Genomic DNA, 25,772 nt, shown 5'->3' with positions numbered 1-25,772 from the left:
ATGTATTGTGATTTTTATTCAATTCAATCGATTATCAGGTTTGGTGGGGCATGGTGAGTCTTCAAGCCCAGGGCGGGCCCCTCAGATTTACTTACATTTTTACTGGTACTTTACTGTAATTTTTTGACGTTAAGAAGGTATTTCAGAATACGATTGCGTCTAACCTTCAAAGGATATTGACAGTCTCGTTGCGGCCATGCGCTCGAACTAGGATGAATCATGGAAACACCATGTCGGTGTTTTACGGTTCGGCGTAGATTTGATGCAATATGGCTACTTGGTGTATCAGGCAGGCAGTTACCGGGGTCCAAAAAGACGACGCAACTCTACAAGGAGGGGTCCGGAGGGAGAAAGGAAGGGGAACGGGAGGGGATTTGTCTGACCGTAGGAAATAGTAGGATATCGAATCTTAGATTGTCCTACCTATGCGGAAGATATTATTTTATCAAACTATAGCATGAATATTATAAAAAATAATAAAATTTTCCGATGTCAAGTAGAGCAGTGGCTTCGTGATTGACGATATTCTCAGGTGTATATCGATTTAGTTGACCATCGATACTCTGACCAAAGACATATCGCAACTTCCCCTCCTCCCGCCTCCTCCTAATCGAGGATGGAGCATGCTGGAGGGTTCGCCGGAATTAGCTGCGACTGGCTGCGACACTACGTGCGACTTGGAGCCGCTGCTTAACATTTGCAATTTGTGTTCGTGTCTCTCAATTGTCATTCGCAAAGGCTACATTGCATTGCGGCATTCGTTTTTTCCGTGAAGAAGTCATCTGTCTTCCACTGGCTATCAAAGTCGACCAAAGAGGTAACTACGTGCGACTGTATCCCGGTAGTATAGCGTCGCTGTTGAATGCGAATTGTTCTTCCGTTGTTAGCCTATTTTATTACTTGGTAGTCTCGTCTTGTATCTGCCGATGTTCAACCGGGATATGTTTGGTGTGAATGTGCGTCGAGTTTCATTCTTTCCTCAAATACAGCTTGCGACAGCTTGCTTGTGAGCACGTGTCCTTACAACATGTCAACGGTAGAGGTTAGGGCATGTATTTTATTTCTACACAAGAGTTTCTATTTTCATAGTTATTCATGAGCCCTTGTGAAAATATTTGTCTTTTCGAATTATGGGATGAATTGCGAATTTTCTTCGATATATGTATGAAACCTTCGATTTAGCCGTGTGGAATTTTCAAATATGTGTGAAATGTTTACAGGAGCTTTAGCCGTGCCGTGAATTTCATGTGAAATTCTAGGTGAAGTCTCACTTACTGTGTGTGACATAAGGATGATAATTTTGAATAGTGTTAAGCCATCATGCATGGCGAATAGAGCGCTAGTACTTAATCATGAAAACAGGCACGTCACCCGGAGGGCACAACATTTTTAGGTCACGTCTTGCGTTTAAAAAACTATCAATTATAGGCGGATCTAGGGAGGGAGGGACACGGGGGCACATACCCCCTCCCCCAGACCCTTAAAAAATATTGAAGATTTTTAATACGGTCCCATTCTAATGTGTTCGTTTTGTATTACGAGGTATCCTTTTGCCCCCCCCCCCCCCAGGACACAATCTTCGATACGGGCTTGCTTGTGCCCCCCTCAGAAAGAAATCCTGGATCCGCCCCAGGTTTCAATCCACATGAAGTTCGCAGTTTTTTTTTGTAATTTCACTTGCATTTCACGGTATAAAAAAATTGTGTTTAGCCATATTTCGTAGGATATGAGTACTGAAATCACAACGAACTTTTACGTGCAACTCGTGCGGTAAAGAGTCGAATGCATTCTTGTGTAGTTTAACCCATTTTACCCATGGAAAATCACGAGAGATAATTTCCCTCGAGCACTCGAGTTAAGATATGTTATTGGAAGGGAATATGATCGACGATTGGGTGGATAAATTCTCTTGTGATTTGTGAGTGCCGGTTTCAAATATGTGTGACATCTGTGGAAAATTGTGCGCAGAATATTTTTAATTTGTCTCGGATTTTTAAATAACTTATTCAAATATGCCATTTCATATGTGCGGAGGGGAGCTACGCAATGATTCTTGACCCCATCCTTTAATAGAGATCCGTGTGATATGTGTGGACACTTGTGCGCTGCATATTTTTAATTCGTCTTGGATTTTTTGAAAATTCCTACTCGTATGTGCCAAGGCCTGTGTGCAAGGGGGCAGGGGTATCAAATTGTACCTGAACCACTCTTTCACTCCCGTAAATGAAGATAATAAGGAGCCAGTATTATTTTTGCTGGTTAAATATTTGCACAAAGGTTAAGAAAACACTTAGCTGTTTCACAAAATAAAATATATTTTATTTTGTGAAACAGCTAAGTGTTTTCTTAACCTTTGTGCATCATGAAGGAGTTTCACCATGTTACGCCAACCACCATCGCATTCATTCGGTTAAATATTTGAAATTTTTTGTAACCAGGTGAGTGTAGGGTGTGGTTGGACTTAAAATTATTCCTGATCAATAAAGTCCTCATCAAATATTTGATTAATGATGGGGTGAGAAGCCAAAGAGTACAAGTGATTTTTTTTCTTAACAGAGTTCAGTACAGATTTGTTCACACTTAGCATCCCGGCCCGAAAACTGCAGGCTATGTGTGGCGGCCGTTTTTACAATTTTTTTAAAATCCATACAAAATAACCACTCAACTCATGACAGTTTAAAACATTATATTTCTGCATGCATAAGCTATCTATAGGCTTTGAGTTGAATTAACTATACCATGGGAACAACGGAAACACATAGATTACGTTTAATGATGGAATTACTCATTTAAATATTGTTTAAAATAGCATTCAGGCAATTGACATGAAAAGCTGCTTTTGATTTGTCTCACCATTGTGTAAATTGATGTGATTGGCATTTCGACAATAAGTGTTAGAAGAAATTTACATAAAGTTGGTGTCCAAGGGGTACCATTGTTCGGTGCTCACGTCGAGTGAAGGATCAAATGCACTTATAGTTGATTAGTTGATCCCGTTTGCTTTCTTTACTTAATTTCTGTACATAACTCGGTGTTAGATCACTTGTACCCCTTGGCATCTAGCGTCTTCAAGTGATGATTTTTTGGAGTTGTTTAAGTTGACATTGTCAATCCATGGTTGAAATTTCATTTCCGAATGATTATCTAAATTTACTATGTATGATCAATTTAATTTAAAATTATGAAATTCAGGAAGTAAGGAGATATAAATTTTGGCAGAAACCTAGATTTTTGCTCTCCCCTGTATCTACAATTGTTAAATGTATTGTATTTTTGGTTGATAGAATTTACCTCTCTGTCCTCTGTCAAGAAACTTATCTTCTGTATCACTCTTCTTGACATTTACCGTGCTAACCTCAGTATTGTAGACCTGTACCTCAGTGCTGGCTATTTTCAATGCTTATTTCTGTTAAAAATGCAATTTCTGTTTTCACTCACGGAAAGCTCAAGGTGATGTATGCTTGTAATTGTATAGTGTAGTAATATTATTTAATATAATAATGTATAGTAATTTTTATAGAACATTAAATATTGCAAAAGTATTACCATTTCCTGAGGAGTGATAAAAATTCATATAATGTCTAGTATAAGATTGAAACTTACTCAGAACACTGGTGTCGAGCCTGTGGGGTAAGTCGGGGAGGCTCCTCAATATATGATGTATTGATTATTTATCATGTATCCAAAAAATTTAACCTTATACTTTTTTGCCTGACAGGGTATATAATGGGGAAAAAATTCTTTAAAATCACAATTTCTATTTTTAATTTTTTTAATATCCGGGGGAAGACCCTGGGAGGAAAGAAGTTTAAAAAAAATTTTGAATAATATTTAGATTCAATTTATTAACTTTCTCTTCACCTTTATAAATACATATAAATATTGTGCCTAAAGTTTTTTTTAAAGATAACCATAATTAAATAGTTAAAATACAATAAATACCATTGAATAGTTACAATATTATGCTGTAAATTGAAAAATATTAGTACCAAATTAATTGCAAAGATCAGGCTTTCCACTCCATCATTAGTATATATATCTTTTGAGTATGATCAAATAGGTTTGCATGTCACAATATAATAAGTAGCTCAAATATTTTTACCAAATTTGTTAACAGATTCCTAGAATTAGAGACAATAGGGTAGTTTCCTTCATCAAAGGAAATGAAAGGCATTGATTGCGATTCGTTACCCACCAAAATTGTATTCATAATATACAAATTATTTTGTTTTAGAAATACAGGCATCCCCCGAGTTACGTAAGGGATGCGTTCCGGCATACTCTGCGTAAGTCGAAATTTACGTAAGTCGAACATTCTGCGTTAACGCTTCAGAGATTTCGATCGGTGGGGTGAATTCTCAGAGGAGAAATGCGCGGTACATTCCTGGTGAAGTTTCATTCAATTGACTGCGATATTCATGAACTCTTCCGCGTATTCTTACGTTATTAGATACAAAATCAATAACATTGTAATAGTCGGCGAGTTGCATCTCAAGCATTGCCAATCAAAATGCGTAATATTATTCACGGAGTTGACCGATCGCGTAAAAAACTATAACTATTCTAAATTTTTTTCTGCCATTGGGTATACGAGCGAATATCTACTTCAACGCGCTCGAATATGAAAATTAACGTAATAACTTGAAGTACGGTTATCACTTACGTAAGTACGGATTTGCGAAAGTCGAGGCATACGTAACTCGGGGGATGCCTGTACCGGTTTAGACGAATGGCTATGGTCCATTTTTATCCTCATTTGAAAAGGGCCAGATTGGCGCCCATGCGATGCCACTCCACGTGACGTCACAGGGACCTAGTTTCTATACGAGAGGATAGGAGTTATACATCGTCTGAGGTTACCAATGCATGCATGAGGCGCAGAGCTCAGGGAAACATGTCTTAATAATCACTTCTTAAAACTGGATAAGGTCGGAAAGTTTTCTCCATTTGATAAGGCATTAATAATCCTTATTATTTAAGCCAAGTGCTACCAGCCAGCAGGGTACTCAGCTACCCGCTAGCAGCCTGCGTCGTATCAGCGCTCAACTCACCTCAAGGTCACCTCACAGGGGGGTAGCGGGAACCAGAAATACGCCACACGGAGAGATTTCCCGGCATTCAAACTTACGCGTCGCGTTTTCGCGCGCTTGAAAATTTTCACTTTTCATTTAATCGCAAAAAATGGATATCGTCATTTAAAAATCTAAAAGCGTGAAATACGTAGTCCAGGAGTAATAATCTTTCGATTTAGGCAATAAAAAAATAATAGGAAACCACCCTATTCCTACCTGATTCAGCTGTAGACCCAATTCAGCCATATCTGTCATGATTTTTGCCAAGAGTAAATCAGTAGTATGAAGTTGACTTATCAAGAAATAGAAAAATAGTTACCTTTATTTTTCAAGCTCTATCTCTATCTATAATTTAAGAAAAAGCTTGTAGGATAAAAACACAGGTGGTGGATGGTATGTTGAAATCATTGGAGTATGATTTCTTTGATTGAACAATTCCAACTGTTGTTTTATTTATGAAAATTTTCACTCACTACAGATCTTACTTGAAGTCCTGTTGCTGGCTACCATGGAGGAAGATAAGTGCCCCAGAGACAATGTGAAGGATGCATCACAGGCAGAAGTAATTGATTCCCAGCCAGCAGACTGTTCTCAGTTGCACACAAACTTGTTGGCAATGCTTGCATTAAAGTTCATGCTGGAAGAGGAGATCACAGACTTGAGAATGATTACAGTGAAGACAGTGCAAGGAGTCAACCAGTCTCCTGTTGACAATGTGGTCTTCACTTTTAAAAGGCATAAGGATGAAAGCAATCAAGAGCGGTGAGTGAAATACACAATCCATATCTTCAATGCAAGAGAAGGTACCCAAGTGTCATCACCTGATTATGTTCAAACTTTGAAGTGTGATAGAAAATAAAAGTGTAAGAGTTGTTCCTCATACATCCAATGGTATGTAGTTTTCCTAGTAATATCTTTAGAAAGTCCTGGAAAAACACCTAGATTAATAATGCTACTCATGATGTAAGTCATGTGGCTCAATCCAATTTCTTCCTCGAGCTAAGCAATAGAAAAAGAGATGGTAAATATGAATGGGGCCACGTTGTCATGAATATTGCGATATTGTTGTATGGTGAGTTGCATAAGTTTAGGTTTTTATTTCCATTAATGACATCACAGTAAACCCACTACTTACGAACATTCGACTTGAAAACTTTCCGAGATATGAACATTTAAAAATTCAAGCGTGCCCAAAATATCAAATTTGGCACCTTTTGAGGTTGGGCGATGCATTGTGGTGTGGATTAGACAGGGTTCCCACTCAACCGTGAAAACCTTAAAACAGTGAATAAGCCGTGAATTTCGTCTACGGTGAAAAAACCTGGAAGAAGCCGTGAATTTCGCCATGAAACCTTAAAAATATATCAATCTTGATAACAATACTACGATTGACTGATCAAATTCGATATTTTAATTGTGTTTCATGTTCCATAAAGGCAATGTAATTTTTTCCCGCATACATCGTTCTCCGAAGTATTGTTTTCCCGCATTGATCGTTTGAAGATCATATAATCATGAAGATCTCGTCGTATAATTTTCCCGCATCCATAGTTTGACGAAAATAATACGAAGTGTTAACAACGTGTTGTTTGTGGCTATTAACGACATACACCCCCAGGAGATTGAATTAGGGAGAAGCTGAGTGCTGTGAGATAGTTTTATTAGCGCATTTCCCAAGATCTGCTATCCCCTTCCATTCATCACTCTCCTCCCCCTCTAAAGCTTTCCTCTTCTCCAAAATAAAAAAAAAAGGTCCCAGCTCGCACAGAAATCGTATTACAAAGACCTTAGCTACAAAAAAATATCAAGTTACACGAGAACAATAGAAACATGTTTCGCGCCCCCCCCCCTTTTCTCACCCACTGACCTTTTTCATCTTAACTGCTTCAAAGTCCCCAGTTGCTACAGGTCAACTGCATGAATCACCTATTAGCCCAAAAGGTGTCTAATTTTGGCAATTGGCATTATAATTTTATTAGATTGAAATATTTGTAAAGTGCACATAATTCAAAAAAGAATGAGATCAAATACGACGTATTTCTAGCGTTATTTAAGCATTTGAAACAAGAAAATAGTTGGAAAAATACAATGATGATTTCTGGCAAAACTCGATATCCTCGTAGCTGAGCTTCTCGGCAGTTAATGTGGCATTTTTCCGACAACAGGATATCAGGTTATTATCAGTTATCAATTTACGAGTGATACTATAAGTCTCATGTCAGTTGTATGGTTACTGAGGAAGGGGCGTTTTCTCTAGAGATTTTGTTTCTCCCTACTAACAATCCGAATTCATCTACACATCTGGTGCTACGATAATTGGAAAAGATTGTGTAAGTTGCCTTCTCTTTAGAACAAAAAAATTCATGGCGCAGTCATATGTTTATGCTTCACCCTCGGCAGTATGTTCTGCGTAAGACGTATGCGATAGCATCAGTTCCGAACTTCACCTCACACGAGTGGTTCCGTACTTTCCAGGGTGGGTTGACTTCAAACGAGCGAGTGTTTTTCTTGTGGGTTTAATAATGTTAGGTTTCATATTTTTTAGTTTTATTTTTATTCGTCTTTGGACCATTGCCCTTGTGAAAAAACATGCGAGTACTTTAAATGATGGACTGAAAATTAATGAATATGAAGAAAAGCATCCGGGATAGAAGCGCGTGAATATTGGAGAACGCCTCGGGCTGTCCGCTAGCACTTGACGGTAGGGGTGGGGGTAGAGCGAGCTACCAGGTGAAAACAAGAAGTGGGATGAAGTCGAGGCTCAGGCGGGCGTGCCGCTGACAATAAACGCAACATTATTCCCGCTTTACACATGGCCTAAATTACATGAAAAATATATTTATTTGACAGGAACATTACAAATACAGTCGGATCCGGATTTAAGGTCTTCGCATTTAAGGTTTTTCTGCATTTAGCGTTTATTTTTTTGGGTCCTGGTTCATTCCCTATGAGGACAATGTAAAAATTATCCGTATTTAGTGTTTCCGCATTTTGCGTTTTTCCGCATTTATGGTCGTAAAAATTTGTCCCGCTCAAGATTTTTTTGCCCGATTTAACGTTTTTTCATGACAGTTCATCCAAATCTTTGAATTTATTCTCATCAACAAGAACAGTCTCATGAAAGTTTACCAAGAGTCGATAGAATCTACCGGGGAACGCTTCTTCAACTGCTTTCTTCCGCGAGCGCAGCGCTGCGACCTTCAACTCACAAGTGGGGTGGTTTGTCTTCTCGTAACGTTTCGCTCCCCTTCTGATCCAAACACCAGGTACTTTTTGTATTAGATCCGATCTAATGGAGCAAAGTCATCCCTTAATAACCTCGAACTACCTTATCCTTCACTTCTTGAACTTGACTTCGATGATACGTGACGACTGATGACACGAGTTATCCTCCGAGGGCCGCTACAATAATGGTTTTCTCATTATGTTTTCAATTGATGGCTTATGCCCCTTTCAACTCTACTCCCTACGGGCAGTCGATTATTAGCCCAATATTTTTTCAGTCGGCTACTTTCTCTGTTCAAAAGAGGAGGCCCAATATCAATTGCGCAGTTCACTAGAAGATTCTTTCTATAATCCATTCTAAGGTCAGTTTCCACGGAGGAACAGCGAAAGAACAGAGGAAGTGGTTCCCCTGTCATGACCGTGAGTGAGAGCATTCTTTCCCTACGGAACAACATTATTTTACATCGTAATTTAGATATCCCGGAGCCAATTTATCGACATGCGGCTGGTTGATATCGCTGTCGATTCAAAAATATTTATCTGGTTTTAATTAATGTCAAAAGAGAATGACAATCGGAGTTATGACGAACTATCACGGTCCATGACTCTAAATAAATCGCTCATGCTGGAAAAAAAAATCACCGCATACTCACGGTAGAATAGATGAGCGCGGAAAAATACGAAAATCCGGCTGGTGGTTGGTGGTTGACTTCGACATCATAACCCTGACGAAATTGCCAACCTCCAGAGGCACTGACAATTTTTCGGATGAAATCCAGTTCTGTTGAAGGTTAAACCTTTTCACTTAACAGAGTTTAGCTAAACGTTATTCAAGCTCCAACCAAATTTTATTAAAAGCTGCCGAGAAACAAGGCGAGTTGGAGTCAAGGTGATCAGCGCGCCGCGTAAGCAACTTCTCCCGGCTCCATTCGACCTGCATAAGGCCGTGGATATATGACAACGAATCTGGTGTTATCATCGAGTTGAATCACCATCGACTTGTACGCATACTAAAATAAGATTCTACTTTTTTGAATGACCTCGAAATTCAAAATGTGCGCATAGGAGGCTTTTTAAAGGCTCATAAATCCCTTGTTTCGCCGAGGCAACAGAAAACGTTAAGTTAGCAAAATTCCAGAAAACCTCCCTTTTACTAGATATTCGGTAGTTGAGAATTCGGGATTAGCGATCTTCTGCTGTCCCTTTATTTCACTCATTCCTCATGATTTTTCGAGTACCTACTTACACCTTTTCTTATTATATTAGAAATGCTATAGTCACCTACATGTCACTTTTACAGAAAAAATTCTAAATTTCATAGAGACCACTGAAATATGCATAAAAATGGAATCACTAATGTCCATAATAATAATCCGTGTGAGAATGCTTTTAAGTTGATGTTTATTAGAATTTTCTTAAAATATTTCATTAAAACAATTGTCATCCTCTCATTACATATTTTTACTACCCATTTTTTTAGCTGATTCCTGAAAAGTATTATCCAACCTTCATAGGGCAGAGAACATTTCATTAAAGAATTTTTTGCTGCATTCACCACCTTTTAGTTACTTAAAATAATATTTTTTATTCATAAAAAGCCATTCCAATCATTACCATCCCTAAAACCTGAAAAAAATGGCAGGTCCTCATTTAGTGTTTTTCCGCATTTAGTGTTTTAAATTTTGTCCCCCCTGAAAAACCTTAAATCAGGATTCTACTGTAATTAACTATTTTTGGCCTAAATGATCCATCTCACAACCAAGCACTGCGCCGGTGAAAGCGGTTGTTTTAGGCATAACATGCACATTGCTCTTGTGAATACGTGTACTGGAAATGGCGTTTCATGGATTTTTACCTCAGAGAGAAATCCATAATAGCAGGGTAAATGCTGAGTGTAGAGCAAACATTTTTAGTGAGGTGGCGTGTTCCTTCAGGATATTTGAAAGAGATAAAATTCGAATCAACAATATGACCTAAGTGTCTCGATTAAGTACTAGTCTTCCTGTAATTGGCTAAAATCTTCTTTGAATCCTTTTATAAACTTAATAAATATCACAATTACGCGCCAAAATCTTGCGTTTCCTGGGACATAGGCAATCCATCCAAACATTCCTGCATCGATCGTTTTCTCGCATTCATAGATTTTTTCGCCCATCCCCCTGAAAAACGGCAGATCGAGGTTCCACTGTAATTATATGATTTTGATTTTTGATTTATTACATTCTATGAACAATTTTAATAAATATTTTCCACGATCTCAGAAAGATTGGGTAAGGGAAAGGTTACTGTGCGGTAATAACAACGTGCGCAAAAAACAATCTCTCGGCGAGGAATTAAAAAAGGTGTTCCGGCGACTTCCCGTGTTCAGACAGAAGAAGGTCCTAAGGGCATTCGCATATTAAAGGAGGCCATGGTATTTGGCGTCTGGGCAAGAGCGCGGTTGGGTTGGGCCTTTAGTTGGCCCTGAATTTTCCAAACGTTGACGTCATAACAGATATCATTCATTGCTGCGTTAACATTCACGGAGTACGTCGCGTACCTTAATTTTTAGTTAATATACGGCCGGGGATTGTCCTATTGTTGACTTACAAACAGACCATGAATTTGACAACATTGAGACCGTGAAAACCTGAAAAAAATGCGAAAACCTGAAAAAAACTGTGAAAACTCTGAAAAAACCATGAAAACCTGGAAAAAACCGTGAATTTCATTATATAGGTAGAGTAGGAACCCTGTTAGAGCAACTCGCTTTTTGAGCAAAATAAAGCATCAATTAAACTGTTGTGAAGTCAGGAATTGGTCAGTGTGTAGCATCTTTTTCCTTCTTGCGGGCAGCAAAATATTTTGGCTGCAACCACGATGCACGCGCTGCAAGATTAGTTTGTCATATTACGGCACAACGCGAGTTGATGCAAAATTATAAAGCTGTGTTGCATTCTGCAGGATGACTACACTTTACGTGCCTTGCTTAGGTTTTTCAACTTATGAACAAGGTCTCGGAACGCATCTTGTTCATATGTTGGGGACTTTCTGTATCTATTATTAGATCTTATGCCTTGGCGCGGGGAGAATTCTGGCTGGTATGCTGTTTACTCAAACCCAGGGGTTGATGTTTTGCGGAGCAGCCGGTCAACAGGAGCAGTGGCGCAGTAGTTGAATTCGCCTTGAGTACCCCCTCCGCCGCTTGGAAAAACCCCTCCCCTCAAATCCTGTCTCGTCTTGCAATAGGCAAGCTCTCTTCTGCTCGTGGCCTGGTCGTAGACGCATGTCTAGTGAGACATGGCAAATTTAGAGCAATTATTCTGCTGGTATTTAGCTGGTAATGTTTCCTTTGGGATCATGAATTACTATCATTGTTTTCTGTAATACTTCTGATTTTTGAATACTCTACTTTGAATAGATATCGAACGGTAATAACTCGTAAATTATTTTTGGCTACCTTTTTCTTGTGAGCTGATTTTCTTGTTTGTGGAGTCTTTCACTGATCCAGCTTGTGACCGACGGTTGGAGTATTTCCCTATGTCTGGGCCTACGTGAAAAATCAACTAGATTTACGACGTAACGTCACAAAACTTGAGTGCCTTTTTTATTAGTCTGAAAAGATTTTCTGGGCTGGGCTGAGGTGGGGTCTGATTGGAGAATGCTAGTGGTTTATTTCAATCCCTTGGGCAAGAAAGGCTTAAAATCGAGTTGAGTAATTTCAAACCTTTTTCATAAGTCACGAAAAAATGTTCCCTTTTGTCTCCTCTGCCCTTTATTGTCTTTAGTGGCCTTATTTAAATGTTTCCGGTGGTTATTCACGGTAGAATACTTGGAAAATGCTTTTGTTATTGATTGATGCTGTGAAAGATCATTAAATAATTATACCACCGTAAATTTCCCATTTCTTGTACTTCAATATCAACGATCGCTTAAGAAATTCCCGACCAGTTAAGAAAACATAATTAAATAATGAATTGCAAAGTTTATTATAAGAATTTAATATTATAAATTTGTGGTTAGCAGTGAATAGCAAGTATTCAGTATGCGTAAGATAGATATATATGTTTCCATTGCCCACGGAATTTTAGCGGCAGACAGCCTAACTGCCACTCATGTCGCCCCCTATCACTCAGTAATAAGAAAAAAAGAGGGTCTTAGCCCGTTTCCAAAATAACCTTCATAAGTTAATGTTTCGAGTTACTCCGTATTTTCAGCAGAATGTGCTATCTTTTCAACTATTTATTTTCATTGAGATTCAGTTACGATCATAAATTACGTAGGATATGATTATCTTCTGGTGAATACTTGAAGTAAATTCTGTTAGAGTTCTACGTCCGGCTACTGTGCTCTATCATCTTTGCCGACGTTGCTATGAAAGACCCTATTCTTCATCAGGACCATATTCTTCATACGGGGTGTGAGGTGCCATGTTCATATAGTATGTCTCTCTTCTTTTATGCCGACAGGAGCAAAGTTTCAACCGGAAAACAGCAGGAGAAACATCTTCCATTATCGGAGAAATAAAGAGAGAAGCGTTATTATCCACATTGATTGTTTTCCTGCGAGATACGTTTTATCATTTCTCAACGTGTGTGAAGTATTGGTTCACTTGCCTGAATTCCCAAAAATGATACACAAAAACCTGTACCTTAACCTCATTCAGTTTTCGTGTTTCTTTCTCCGCCGAATTGAAAGTTATGCAAAGGATCATTGACATAGAGAAAAGATTTTCTTAGTTTTAGCACTAAAAAATAGTTCTGCCATAATCGTAAGTAAATATAGTGTGGAAGAAGCAAAGAAAATAATCAAATTTCATGAAAAGTCAGCAGAGAAGAAGAGAGACAATTTTATAAGCACGGCACCATTTCTCCGATAATGGAAGATACTTCTCCAGCCTCTCTCCGGTTAACTTACCCCCGTTGCTGGTAAAGATGATCCATGCCCTTCTCCACAGTCGGAGAACATTCCCAGTGGCAATGAGAGTGGGATGGGGATTGCCTGAGGAAAGAAGTGTGGTCAGCATAACAAGTGGTGAAGGGGGCAGGAGAAAGAAGGGTGGGGAAAGGGCCTTCAGCTCTGCCTCGGAAGTGCGTCTTCATTACGAGTAGCCTGAAAAATAAGTTGGTGTTAAATGGAGCCCAATACTTGTTTATTCAGGAAGGCTAATATATACACGAAAAGGAATTACCCAAAAAAATTGTTATTTTTTATGCTTTTTGCCCTTCTCCTTTGCCGCTTCCACCATGGCTTCTAACTTGCATAAATGGTAATTAAATTGGGGGTCCAAATCATTAGCCAGATCAAAATATCTTAATGTTTGCAGGGCAGCGAATACTTCCTTTATATTTGGTGAAATTACTTCCTCACTTTCATCTTTGTCGTCACTGCTATTTAGGCTAGTCCCATCTGCTGCTTCTTTTGATGCAGGTACCGGCGTCGCATCGTCGCAAGCCTGGAGATCATCGACTTGGGCAATATAATCGCTTGATGTTGAGCGCTCTGCTCCTGCTTTTTTCAAGTATTTTTCAAAATCATCTTTTAAGCCTCTAATTTCCTCCGTGATTTCATCTGCTGCAGCTTCCTGAAGGTATAACATAACGAATCAACCATAGCCGTGATATTATAGCAGTAAAATTACTACAGTGAGTCCTCGTTTAACGTCACTTACCGTTCCTGAAAAATGTGACGATAACCGAAATGACGTTAATCGAAGCATAATATCCCATTAAAAACAATGTAAAAAGTGAATATCGGCTCCTAGACCTCACAATTCCTATGCAAAATAATTTTAGCGTATCATATCTGGGGCATTTTTCACGATGGGAATGCCAAACTGTGGCATAAATAGGTTCATCGACGACAATAGCAGCAGTGACGTAAATCCTTCTCCATTTTTGTATCTTCCCGCATTTGCTTTTCGGCTTCGCTATGGGGTGCGGTACAGTGAATGCTACTTCCGCTACCAGGCGCTACAGACGGTACTCCGGAGCACCGGTCCATATGTGCTACGTTCGCTACGAGTATTTCTTTTTGGACCGGTCAAAAATTTCTTTTTGGATCGAAATCAAAATGGCGGAAATGAACGAGGGCGGGCAAACTGGGATTATGAAATCGAAGAGATGGTTTTAATTGCGAATTGAGGCGGGCGGGCGTCACCTGGGCATCATCATCGCTGAAACATCGTCGCAGTAACAGGAACAAAAATTATTGTGAACACGGTGAAAAAAGAAGGTACAAAAATTCCGAGTTCTACACGGAAAAATGCCTTGAAATCACTTTTTAGGTTCCTGAAAACCATAAATGTCAAGTAAACCCGGCGCACCTACCTAAGAATTCATTTCATGCCACCTGGTGGGATTTGCACAGCGTAACTATAAAAGATTCATAGTGAGAATGGAATAAAGAAGTGAACCTTTTCAAACATTTTATTTGAGTTGTAACGCACAAATATTTTTAGTACTGTGTAGAAGTTGAAGGACAAGCTACACTTTTGAAATTTTTTTCGACAAAAATTGAAAAGAAACCATGTTTGAAGTGAAAAAGTGTGCTCGGGGATTCTTACTTCGATGTTTTCATTAGTAAATTTATATTACTCATTTTGCGTTAATGTGGATGGAAGGGAATCAGCGACATCAGTGGTCTGAAAAAATAAGCGTTGAGGGATTTCTGAGTGGCGGCTTTCTTTTGTCACGGTAGAGTTCCCTGTAACAGGCCATATCACTTTCAATAGCCCTATACACACGTGAACTCTTCTCAAAGTCAGGGTCACAGTCTCGGAAAATTCCAATGCCCCTCTCAATTAGTGTCATGGCTTCACTTAGTCTTGGGGAATAATTGTCCTGAATGGTGAATCAAACCACAGTCCTTTGGCTTTCCGGGTCACTGTGCAGACTCCTAAGCTATGCAGATTCCTTGATTCTCATCGCAATATAACCCAAAGTTCATAGTGCTAGATGGTAGAACGTTATAATCAGGGTTGCAAGTTCAGCAGTAGTCACGGTAAAGGTGCACAAAGACTTCCGCTTAGTGGTCTAAAATGCCTAAAGTAACTATAATTTCCTAATTTTTTATATTAAATATTTCAGGGGTAGAAATATTGTTTCGCCATTGATAAACTTGTTAATCTTCCTAATTTAATCAGTATATATGTATCTTGGACTCGTGTCTGCAAATACAGTGGAACTTGGTTAGTACGTTCCTCCTTAGTACGTTTTCCTCCTTAGTACGGCGATTTCCCTCGGTCCCGGTACCATCCGAACAAAATACAGGTAAAAGAATTTGGTTAGTACGTTTGAAAAAATTGCGCTTTCCTGGTTAGTACGCTCAATTGCTTGCCGTGACGCAACCCGCAATTCGTTCTCTAGTGTCTTCTTAAGGGTCGCAAACGTCTGAATTCATGATTTAATTTATTATCATTAGTCATTAACATTCTTCCATTCATTCCACATCTCTTTCTTCTACCGTAATTTATCCAAATGCATTTCTGAATTCTTGTGACGTGATGAAAAATAAAATGCGGCCATTTTTCGGGAATGTCTGACTATGAAAAACTACAACCAATAAGAAGCCCCAATTTTCCCCACCCAGCTCCTCACCTTCTGTTGCCTTTGGAGCGCTTGGGAGTGCCCACTGCTGCGCACAAAGTTCGTAAGTGGGCAATTGCACGAGTTATCATGATGAAGAAATGAGTCAGACAATTTCCACATTATCTAAAGCAGTACTGTACCATAAACTCGACGTCGTGCGTATTTACTTGACTACTGTTGCGGGAGCAGACGATCCTCAGGATCTCCACGCGAAGCTTAGCTTAAAAATAATTGCTCTCGGAACGAAAGCAGACGACATTAGACGAATTTTGAAAGTAAATTTCAACGGTTTAATATAAAATTTTCTTGTAATTACGTCGTAATCTAATAATCTTGCGTGTCATCAGTCGATATATCGATCGATTTTACAATCGAAATGGTATCATTCCAGAAGCGAATGTCTACGGCTGTTGCCGTAATTTGAAAGTCAATATAATTTTGCCCAATTTGTATGATGTTTAAAAAACCAGTTGACTTACTCCGGGTTATTGTTATATTCTCCGAGTACGCTGTGAGAAAGAAAAATGACTTGTCTTCGCTTGTCTGAGCTTCACTCGTCCTCGTTCTGTAAATATATATAGGATAAATCACGGGAGATAAACGCCGTAATCATGAAATCGTCTCCGGGATGTCCATGAAAAATTGAGATTTTTATTCACATGGTATTGTTTTTCATGGTAGCGCTCATTTTCTTGATTTTAAATGTGAAAAGAGTTCAGGAAGGCGATCCTATGAGAACTACCGATAGTAATTGTAATTATGACGACTTTTTCACTGATTGCAATAACCCCGACTGCTATTATTTACTTTCCTCGTTAGTACGTTTTCCTGGTTAGTACGTTCATTTTTCGTGGTCCCTTCAGAAACGTACTAACCAAGTTCCACTGTATCTCCATCATAATCATATTTGTGTTGAAATTCTTTCCATTAATTTCTTTCAGATCTTATCTTATCATGCCATGTCATGAACTGTCATTGGAAGGCAAATCAGAAACGGCTAATCAAGACCTTTGTAGTTATTTCACGGAGCTTTTCAAGAGGTATACCACTCTGATGGAAGAAACTGATCAAGGCTTCAATCTGGGAAATATCCAGGAAGTTTTAATTTATTTTAATAATTCCAGTTGTATGTACTCACAAAATATGTTGCTGGAGTCAGAAGTTAGAGATTTCATTTTTGGTTCAAAGCTATTCAAGTGGAAGAGTGATTTTGGTGTGAGGAAAGAACTTTTGGCTAGAGTCTTAATTCAGCTAAATCCTAATGTTTTTGTGAACTCTTTGGAAAATTCGTGTAGTTTTCTTGAGTCAAACATATTACAATTTCATGATAAGGTTGCTTTTGTTAGAGGTCCTGATCCAATGCAATTAGTGACATCAGCAAAACTAGTAATGAATAAGAATGCTAGCAATATGGACTCTGATAGCACAGTTGAAAGTTTGATGGCAATTATCAGAAATCTGTGGAAGAACAGGAAAGTGGAGGAACAAAATCTCTTCACTAGCACAGATTTTAAAAAGTTGTTTGCAGAAGTTTTTTCCGGCTTGGGGAAAGGAAATAAGGTTGGCATTAAGTATAATTTGAGTGATCCAGTCTCAGATTTTGTTGGTAGGGAAAGCCAACTGAAACAGTTGATGGAAATTCTTCAGACAGAGAACTCAAGTTCAAAATCTAGTTCTTGCACCAAGGTAGTGTTGGTTGGAATGGGTGGTATGGGTAAGAGTGAGTTGGTCAGAGAATACTGCAGAAGCCACATTAATACACATTATTATAATATCCTGTGGATAAATGCAGAGAGTGCTGAAGCTATTGAGGCTTGTTTCAAGACTCTGGCATTCCAGGAACTGGGAATTGAGGCTAGGACCTCTGGTGGTAAATTAAAGAGTATCTTTGCAGTCATTCAGGAGATAATTGGGAAAGTAAGAAACCAGCGGACTCTGTTGGTATATGACAAAGCCAGGTCACTCAAGATCATCAGGAAGTATCTTCCTTGTAATGCAAAGTTTTGCAATCACAATTTTCCTCACATAATCATAACCTCTCAATTTCAAGACTGGGAGGGTTTACCCATGATCACTGTGGACTGTTTCAAACCTGAGGAAGGAGTAGCTGTTTTGAAAAGGTCTCTTGGTCAAATGACGAACTGGAAGGAAGAGGATGGAAAGGTTCTGTGTAGGGAACTTGGATATTTTCCCCTTGCCGTAAAGCAGGCCATTTCTTATGTTCACGAAAAAATTGTGCAAGATGGACCCAAGGACACTGATAGGGTACTAGGATCGCCCATCACAGATTATCTTCAATTGTTGAAGGAAAATAGTGAGGTTGTCTTGGACCATCCATTTAAAAAAGGTGTTGTTGGCCATGCGGAAACCACCTTCGACACTCTATTGAACACCATAGATCATCTCAAGAAATCCCTTAATGGTCAAGTTGCCATCACCTTTTTGAACATTGCCTCATATCTGTCCCCAGACAGCATTAATATTGAATGCATGTCAAGAGCAGAACCAAAGTACAGCTCTGGAGTTATGGAGAAGAGCCTCATACTCCTGTCAAAGCTGTTTGTTATGTCCATTGATGGGAGCAATGCCAGAGTCCATCGGCTAATCCAGTTGGTGAATCGTATCAGGTTAAGGAAATTGGGTTTAGAGATGGATGTGCTGCGAAGTACAATGAATCTTGCTCTAAAAATGGATGCTCAACATGTTATGAATGTTTGGGAAAATTTACAGGAATATCCACTTTTGGTGAAAGAGTATGCCTCAAGTCTCGGTGATGTTTGTGACATCCTTAATGCTAACGGAAATTTTGAAACTGCATTAAGTTTTTCCCAGTCGGTGCTGTCCCTTCTCACAACCCAGGTTGGAGATTATACAGAAGAAGTGATAAGGTTTGAAATTCTTGTGGCTCAGTGTTTCTTTTTTGGTGGACAATATGATGATGCTGAAAGGTTCTTCAAGAGTCATTTATGTAAATGGAAGAAGTCCTCCAAGTATTTTGAAGATCAATGCCTTCTTGGAATGTTTTTGTGGGGCTCTTTGTTAGAAGTTCGGGGTAGACTCGATGAAGCTTTGGATATCTTCAATGAGATGTGCTCCAGAGAAAGAAATGATCCACCTAGCCTCTCTCTTTATAGGCTGAAAAGAATCACTTTGATGCTTAAAAAAGGTGTGTTTGATGAGGAAGAGTGGAATTTTATTGAAGAAACCAGTCAATTAGCCTACGAGACCATTCGTTCGCGAGTTGAAATAATGGGATATGACCAAGGCATGTGTGCTTCGTCATATTTTCCTGGAAATCTAAGAATTATTTCCAAGCCAATGCTTGGAAACTTTAATAATATGTTAGATGATGGCATTATAATGGTCTATTATTGCTTTCAAAGTTTGCCCGTGAAGACTGGTAAGTGGGAAGAAGCATACAAGGTTTGTAAGTGGTGTTTAGATGTCTTGTCTAAGCATGGCCGTAATTGTCGGTTTATTGTTGATAAAGGAAGACTGCAGTTGGTAATTATGCTGGGTAAACTACAGAATTTAAAATTTGTTTACAATGAATTGATGGAGGTCTCATCTAAGGTAAATGTTGATGACAATGAAGAAGTTAACTCTATTGTCAGTGCAATGATTGGAAGAGTTTTTTGTTTACTTGGTAGATTTGATGAAGGCATACCCAAACTTGTTAATTCATGCTTCAGCAGGTCTCATGACGTTATCATCGGTGATGCATTAGAGTTTTTCTGTTACACAATGAATGAACTTTCTATGTCTGGAAATTCGGATAAAGTGTCTTTCATTGTTGACAAATTGCTGTCCGAAATGCATAAGAATGTTGGGGAGAAAGGATTGCCTTTGATTTTCCTGGAGAATTGTATTATTTTATGCAATAAACTGTTTCTTGAATACTCGAGGAAGCTTGAGGCAATAAATCTATTGAAACGCATTTATCAGTGTCTGAAAATAAAGGTTGGAGAGAACCATCCTCTGACACTGCAGGCAAAAATCTTCTTTGCAAATTTCTATTGTGGGTTTCGAAAGAAGAATACGATGAAGAAGGGAATTTTGTATCTTCAGGAAGTAAGAGATTTACTCTTGGTCATGACTCATGAGTCAAACTGAAGAACTCACTTACCTAAACATGCTAAAGGAAGTTGAGTTGAGTCTCAGACTGTACATTCTTGCTTTCGAAGCCAATTCTTAAATTTTTTTTTAATGTTCAGTCCTGCCATTTGGTAGTTGATGGAAGCATCGGTTTTTCTGATCAAAATTTATCTTTTCCACATACTAGTCAAAGATTGTAAGAGAGATGGCAAAACTTGCACAGTCTCCATATGATATGCACATTCTGTGTTGTGTTCAAAACATGTTATATCTCATTCATGTTGAAAACATTAAGGATCACTTTTAATGATGGCTCTCCCATAAAGATACTATTGTAATTCTACCCCCTGCTGCAATAGCATGAAGGAAGTGAACTTCTTGTATTGTATCAGTAATTTTCGGTCTTTCATGGATTTTCATTTTTGTTTCCATTTTTCCAAATGAAAAGTTTATTGCAATCTCAAGCTTACAATGATTCTCATTCTGTGAATTATGATTTTTTGGAAGTCCATTTGTTTGTCCTTTTATTTATTTTCTGAAGGACTGATGTCATATTATTGTTAACTTATGACTCAAATAAAAAAAATTTAGTGTTCATTTATGATCCATGAATAAGTTCATATTCATATGTATATTTGTTTTTTCTTTATGCAACAGTGAATTAGGTTTTTTTAATGTACATCTATCATGTGCCTTCTTAATTTTATTTTACCTGTGTTGTTTTACGTGTGTCTACATTCCAATAATTTGTTAAAGTGATCAAAATAGCCAGTTATTGGTTTTTGCATTTTTAAATCTTTTATATGGAGTTTTTTTTTATCATTTCGCTTATGTTGCATCTAGTGGTCAAACAGTAAAGCTTTACTACAATTGATTCTGTGAAATAAATTTAATTTTAGAAAAATTTTGTGGTTTTTACTCATTTTGCTATTTATAGGTGGAATCATCCCAAAAAACACACTTTTGGCTATAATAACATATATCTCAAGTAAAAATTTTTCCCTTGAAACAGAGCTGATTCTGGGCTGAAACTCCACTGAATGTGTGAAAACTGCCTTGAAACAGCCTTGTAACTGCACTGCACTGCCTTGTCCTCAACAAGAAAAAGAACACTCAACTGAAACTCTGATGCCATTCTCCCTTGCAAGCCCATTGCATTTGAACTGCTTCTCCCTTGCTACATGTGTGCCCCACAGATACTGAACTGGACAAGAGGCTCAGGCCAGGCCGAATTTATGACCACTGCATATCTCTTGCCGCATGTCTTTACTGCCTTGCCACAGAGCTGCTGCAGCATTTGGGTATCCCCTCTCCCTCATGAATTTGAACTGCTTCTCCCTTGCTGCACATGAGCTCTACTGGCACTAAGCTGTACGGTAGGCTCAAGGCCAGGCCGACTTAATAACTCCCCTGAATCTCTTTTGCCAAATGTCTTTTCTGCCCTGCCACAGAGCTGCTGCAGCATTTGGGTATCCCCTCTCCCTCATGAATTTGAACTGCTTCTCCCTTGCTGCGCGTGTGCTACCCATCGTAAGTTTTGCCAACATACAGAACCCATCTACCGGACATATACACGACCCCTGTTTTCAGCGGCAATGTATTTTTTTAAATTTAGCTTTTGGCAACACATATATCTTTTCCCGCACGTCTAGCTGTCGGTTGCCGTTATCCCGTTATTTCTATCAAGTTGCTAGGAGCGAAAGACGAGTGGTGAGCATGGGTTTTGGCATGAAAAGATCGATGGTATAAATATTTTCCCGGTACTTCGACGGTTGTTAATGGCAAGAATTAATCGAAATTAAGGTGAAGGGGAGAATGAGGTCGGTGGTGGTGACTGCAGTCAAAATTGGAGGTAAGCGTTTTAACTTCTATGATGGCATGTTTATTCCTTCCATGGTTACCATGGGAACATTGACATTGAATTCGTGTTATAATCCAGGCACGTTTAAGGATTTCAAGCTCCTTTTTTGGGGGTCATGCAGTCAATAACGAATTCTTCTTTCAATGCGTTGGCGACTGCCGTCCACTTTTCCTGCCTCATGGATACCTCGGACGAGGAGGAGAATACACCGACCGGTCATCAATGCCGCGCCCTCCATTAGTCATACTTGGGAGGACCGGACTCGGTGAGCTGGAGTGGGATTTCAAAGAAATAAGGAATGCGGGTGTGTATCGCTGTAGTGCAATGTATATTAACTGCTTATACTTATTAGTTACTGCTGATACTTTTGGAAGTTTGCGTGGTTTTCGTTTGGAGTTCACACATAGCCTAAGTAACGAGTCATCGCTTCGTTTTTCAATTGAACTATGATGCAAAGCGCATGCTTCCTCAGTGATAATTTAAGTTTTGCTTTCTATATTTTGAATGCTTCACATTAATGGACCATATAACTAATAACCCAAGTAGAGGTGGGTTAAACTGTTCATTTTTATGAACCGTTCACTTTGATCCTGTTCAGTAAAAAGAACAGTTCAAAATATCGGTTCATATAGTGAACAGGTAGGGTCATTCGGTAGAAAATATTGTTTATCATGCGTTTAGAGTACATGAAAGCTTAGTGTGGTATCGTAAGGTTTGTGGAGAGTGTTATGGTAATTTCGAGCAAGAATCGCGTTTTAAACAATATTTTTGGAGATGCATCCACATTAAAAAATTTCATCGTAGGCGCCAAAAACTAAGTCCAAAGATCATCTTGGTAAAGGGGCCGAAAAAAATGTTCCACAATCATGAGTTCAATCGTTTCCTAAGTTCATGAATCGCGTTTTAAACAATATTTTTGGAGATGCATCCACAAATCCACAAATTTTCAAAAAACGAAATCAAAATGAACGCGATATCCCAACTTAACGCCCCGAGGAAACTAATATTTAATCTAATATTTCGAACGGTTTGAAAGAACTGATATTTTAAATATCAGTTCAAATATTAGTTATGTCGAACGGTTCGAATGAACTGATATTTTAAATATCAGTTCAAATATTAGTTAGAACGAACGGTTCGAATGAACTGATATTTTAAATATCAGTTCAAATATATATAATATATATATTATATATATTCAAATATATATATAATAATATTAGTTAGAACGAACTGTTCAGTGGCGAACTGTTCGTTTTCGTCGACGGAGGGGAATAGTAGAGAAAGAAGGGGAGGGGCTCGGTCGTCTACGACGCACTTCGGCGGCCTTGGATGGCCTCCGTCGTAACCGCCATCTGTTGTACCCACAACGCACTTGCTCGAGTAAGCTGCAGTTCAAAATGCCTCTTGATGATCATACCTACTGTACCGAGTATGCCGCAATTGTGCAGTGCCGACATGAACAGTGAACAGGGTGTTTTAGAGAACGGTTCATTTTCGAACCGGTTCATTTCAGTGAACAGTTCGTTTTGGCAGTTCGGTTCTTTTTGACCCATCTCTAAACCCAAGAGTTTTTTTAAGGTGCAATTTTGCTAATTTGATTTTGATTTAAGTCGTTTGTGACTCTCATCAGTCGTGTTTCTTCTATATTGCAGGAGTATCTAACTTACATGACTTCTTTCATTTGTAATATTTTTGTATGTGCTTTTAACAGTTATTAATTTATTGATGTATTTTCATGTTCTGATAAATTGTGTCTTGAAAAATGTTGTGGTCATTGCAGTTATAACTATTGTTGATCGCAATCACCTGTCCACCCTTTATGTTTTACCATGCATGCAAAATTGTGGGAGAAATCTGTTATGTGATCATCCACTGTTGGCTGGGTTCCCTTGTAAAAAAGTAGTATTCAGAGCCCAATACTAAGTACACAGACCCGACTACTAAGTACATGAATCTCAGTACTATAGTACACAGAGGGGAAGTATTCACAGTACTAGCATCATATACTACTCTCCAGTGCCAATACTTCAATGCTGGAAAGTATTGGGTGGATGAGTATTCACAGTACTAGCCTTGTGTACTATAATTTTTGGCTTCAATACTACTGTGTTGAAAAGTATTGGATGGATGAGTATTCACAATACTAGCTTTGTGTATTACCCTGATAAAAATAAACTCCTTCATGGTGGGTAAAGCAGGGTTCCCACTCAACCGTGAAAACCTTAAAACCGTGAATTAGCCGTGAATCTCGTCTACTGTGAAAAAACCTGGAAAAAGCCGTGAATTTCGTCCAAGAACTTAAAAATCTCTCAATCTTGATAATAATACCTTCCCATAAATTTTCAACTTCGTTCGTAGTGAGCGCACTTCTATTCATTGTGGCGAGCATCGTCGCATGGGTCAGAAAAGCGTGGGAACGAATGTTGCTTGAAGAAAAAAAACATCTTTCTCCTGCGCGAGCCTTTTCTCTCCCCCCTCCTGAAATATGACACCACTTCTCATCAGCTTGTTTACTTTCCTCGACTGCCTTGGTTTCCCCTCCCTCGGTCACTGTTTAGTCCCCCTTCCACCCAATTAGGCTTCCCACTGGCTGCAGCGACCACTTAATCACCTATTAAAACTGCCTAAGGTCGAAGTTTCCTACGTTTGATAGGGTATTAATAATCCTTATTTATGCCAAGTACTACCTGCTAGCGGGGTACTCTGCTACCTGATAGCAGCCTGCATCGTATCAGCGCTCAAAGCCTCGCCCCAGCTCACCTCAAACGCCGACAGCGGGAATCAGAATGATGTCACTCGGCGTTTTCCCAGCATTCATACATAGCCGTCGCGTTTTCGTGCGCTTGAAAATTTTCACTTTTCATTTAAACGCTAAAAACAGATATCGTCAATTAAAAATCTAAAAGCGTAAAATGCATACTCCAGGAGTAATAATATTTCGATTTAGGCAAAAAAAATAATAGGAAACCACCCTATTCTCCTTTCACGACCAGGAAGAAGACTCAAACCTGCGCTAAAGACGCGCATGGCGGTGTGTCCGCAGTTCGACTCCCGGTTCAGGGGATTTTTTTCTCATGGCAATTCGTGTACATTTGGTACGTTTGAGTAATCATTTTCATAAAAAAATTTTGCAATCCCGCCGCAGCGCCGGAACTTAGAGACCGAAGCCGGAGGCTTCGAAGGAGGGAAAGGGGGGGAAAGACAACTCCCCTCCCGACTTCGCCCGCGACGACTCCGAGGAGAAATTTGATACACATGAAAAATATGATATGGGTCGCTGGATCAGGGCTGGCTGTCGGAGTTGATATGTGAAACCTAAATGGTGGCGAGCCAATTAAAAATAGTAGAAGCCAAGTTATGGGGGCCGTGTTCCTCTCTTATGCGCTGAAAAAAGAGGCATGTGAATGCACAGGTCCTTATGAGTTTACACCTTTTCCGAAATTGCTGACTATGTTATCTTCATTATGTGAGCAGGCATTTCGTCAAAACTGCGTCGTCGACTTCGGTGGCCGCTGGGTCAAGTCCTCGCCTGCCAAACAAGAAATCGCGGGTTCGTGTCCCGCCTGGGTAAGTTTCCCCTATCCTGGGCTTGGTTGTTCGTGTAATTAATTTTTAAATTTGTTAAGTACCCAATATGAAATGGCTCAATATGATTTGTACTCGGTGGTTTGGGAATAAAATAAAATTTAACAACAAAAAATAAAATATCAGTATTGAATTTTGGTTTATGATGTTATTTTGACGGAATGTAGGGTCTTACGCAATGAAGATATTATCGCGCGCAGTTTTCAAAACGTAAGGGAAAAACGGGTGGCAAACGAAAAATGGATAGGTTTTTCTTTTGACATATACCTACTTACGCGAAATATATTCAACTAACATAAGAAATTACTAATAGAATGTAGCAATATATATCAGCTGGCTTGCTTGAAAGTAACACTTGGATGC

At 39.0% G+C, this 25,772-nt stretch overlaps 1 protein-coding gene across 1 annotated transcript; it reads left to right on the top strand.

Annotated features, from left to right (window-relative positions):
- Window positions 1–644: 644 nt before the first annotated feature.
- LOC124163569 lies at window positions 645–20,842 on the top strand. Its single transcript, XM_046540558.1, has 3 exons — window positions 645–817; window positions 5,551–5,834; window positions 16,807–20,842. The coding sequence occupies exons 2-3, from the start codon at window positions 5,581–5,583 to the stop codon at window positions 19,976–19,978; spliced, it is 3,426 nt and encodes a 1,141-aa protein (XP_046396514.1). The 5' UTR covers window positions 645–817; window positions 5,551–5,580; the 3' UTR covers window positions 19,979–20,842.
- Window positions 20,843–25,772: the final 4,930 nt, after the last annotated feature.

This window comes from Ischnura elegans, chromosome 8, assembly GCF_921293095.1.
Source record: "Ischnura elegans chromosome 8, ioIscEleg1.1, whole genome shotgun sequence".
Classification (NCBI taxonomy): Eukaryota; Metazoa; Arthropoda; class Insecta; order Odonata; family Coenagrionidae; genus Ischnura; species Ischnura elegans.
This window is presented reverse-complemented; position numbering and strand designations above follow the sequence as displayed.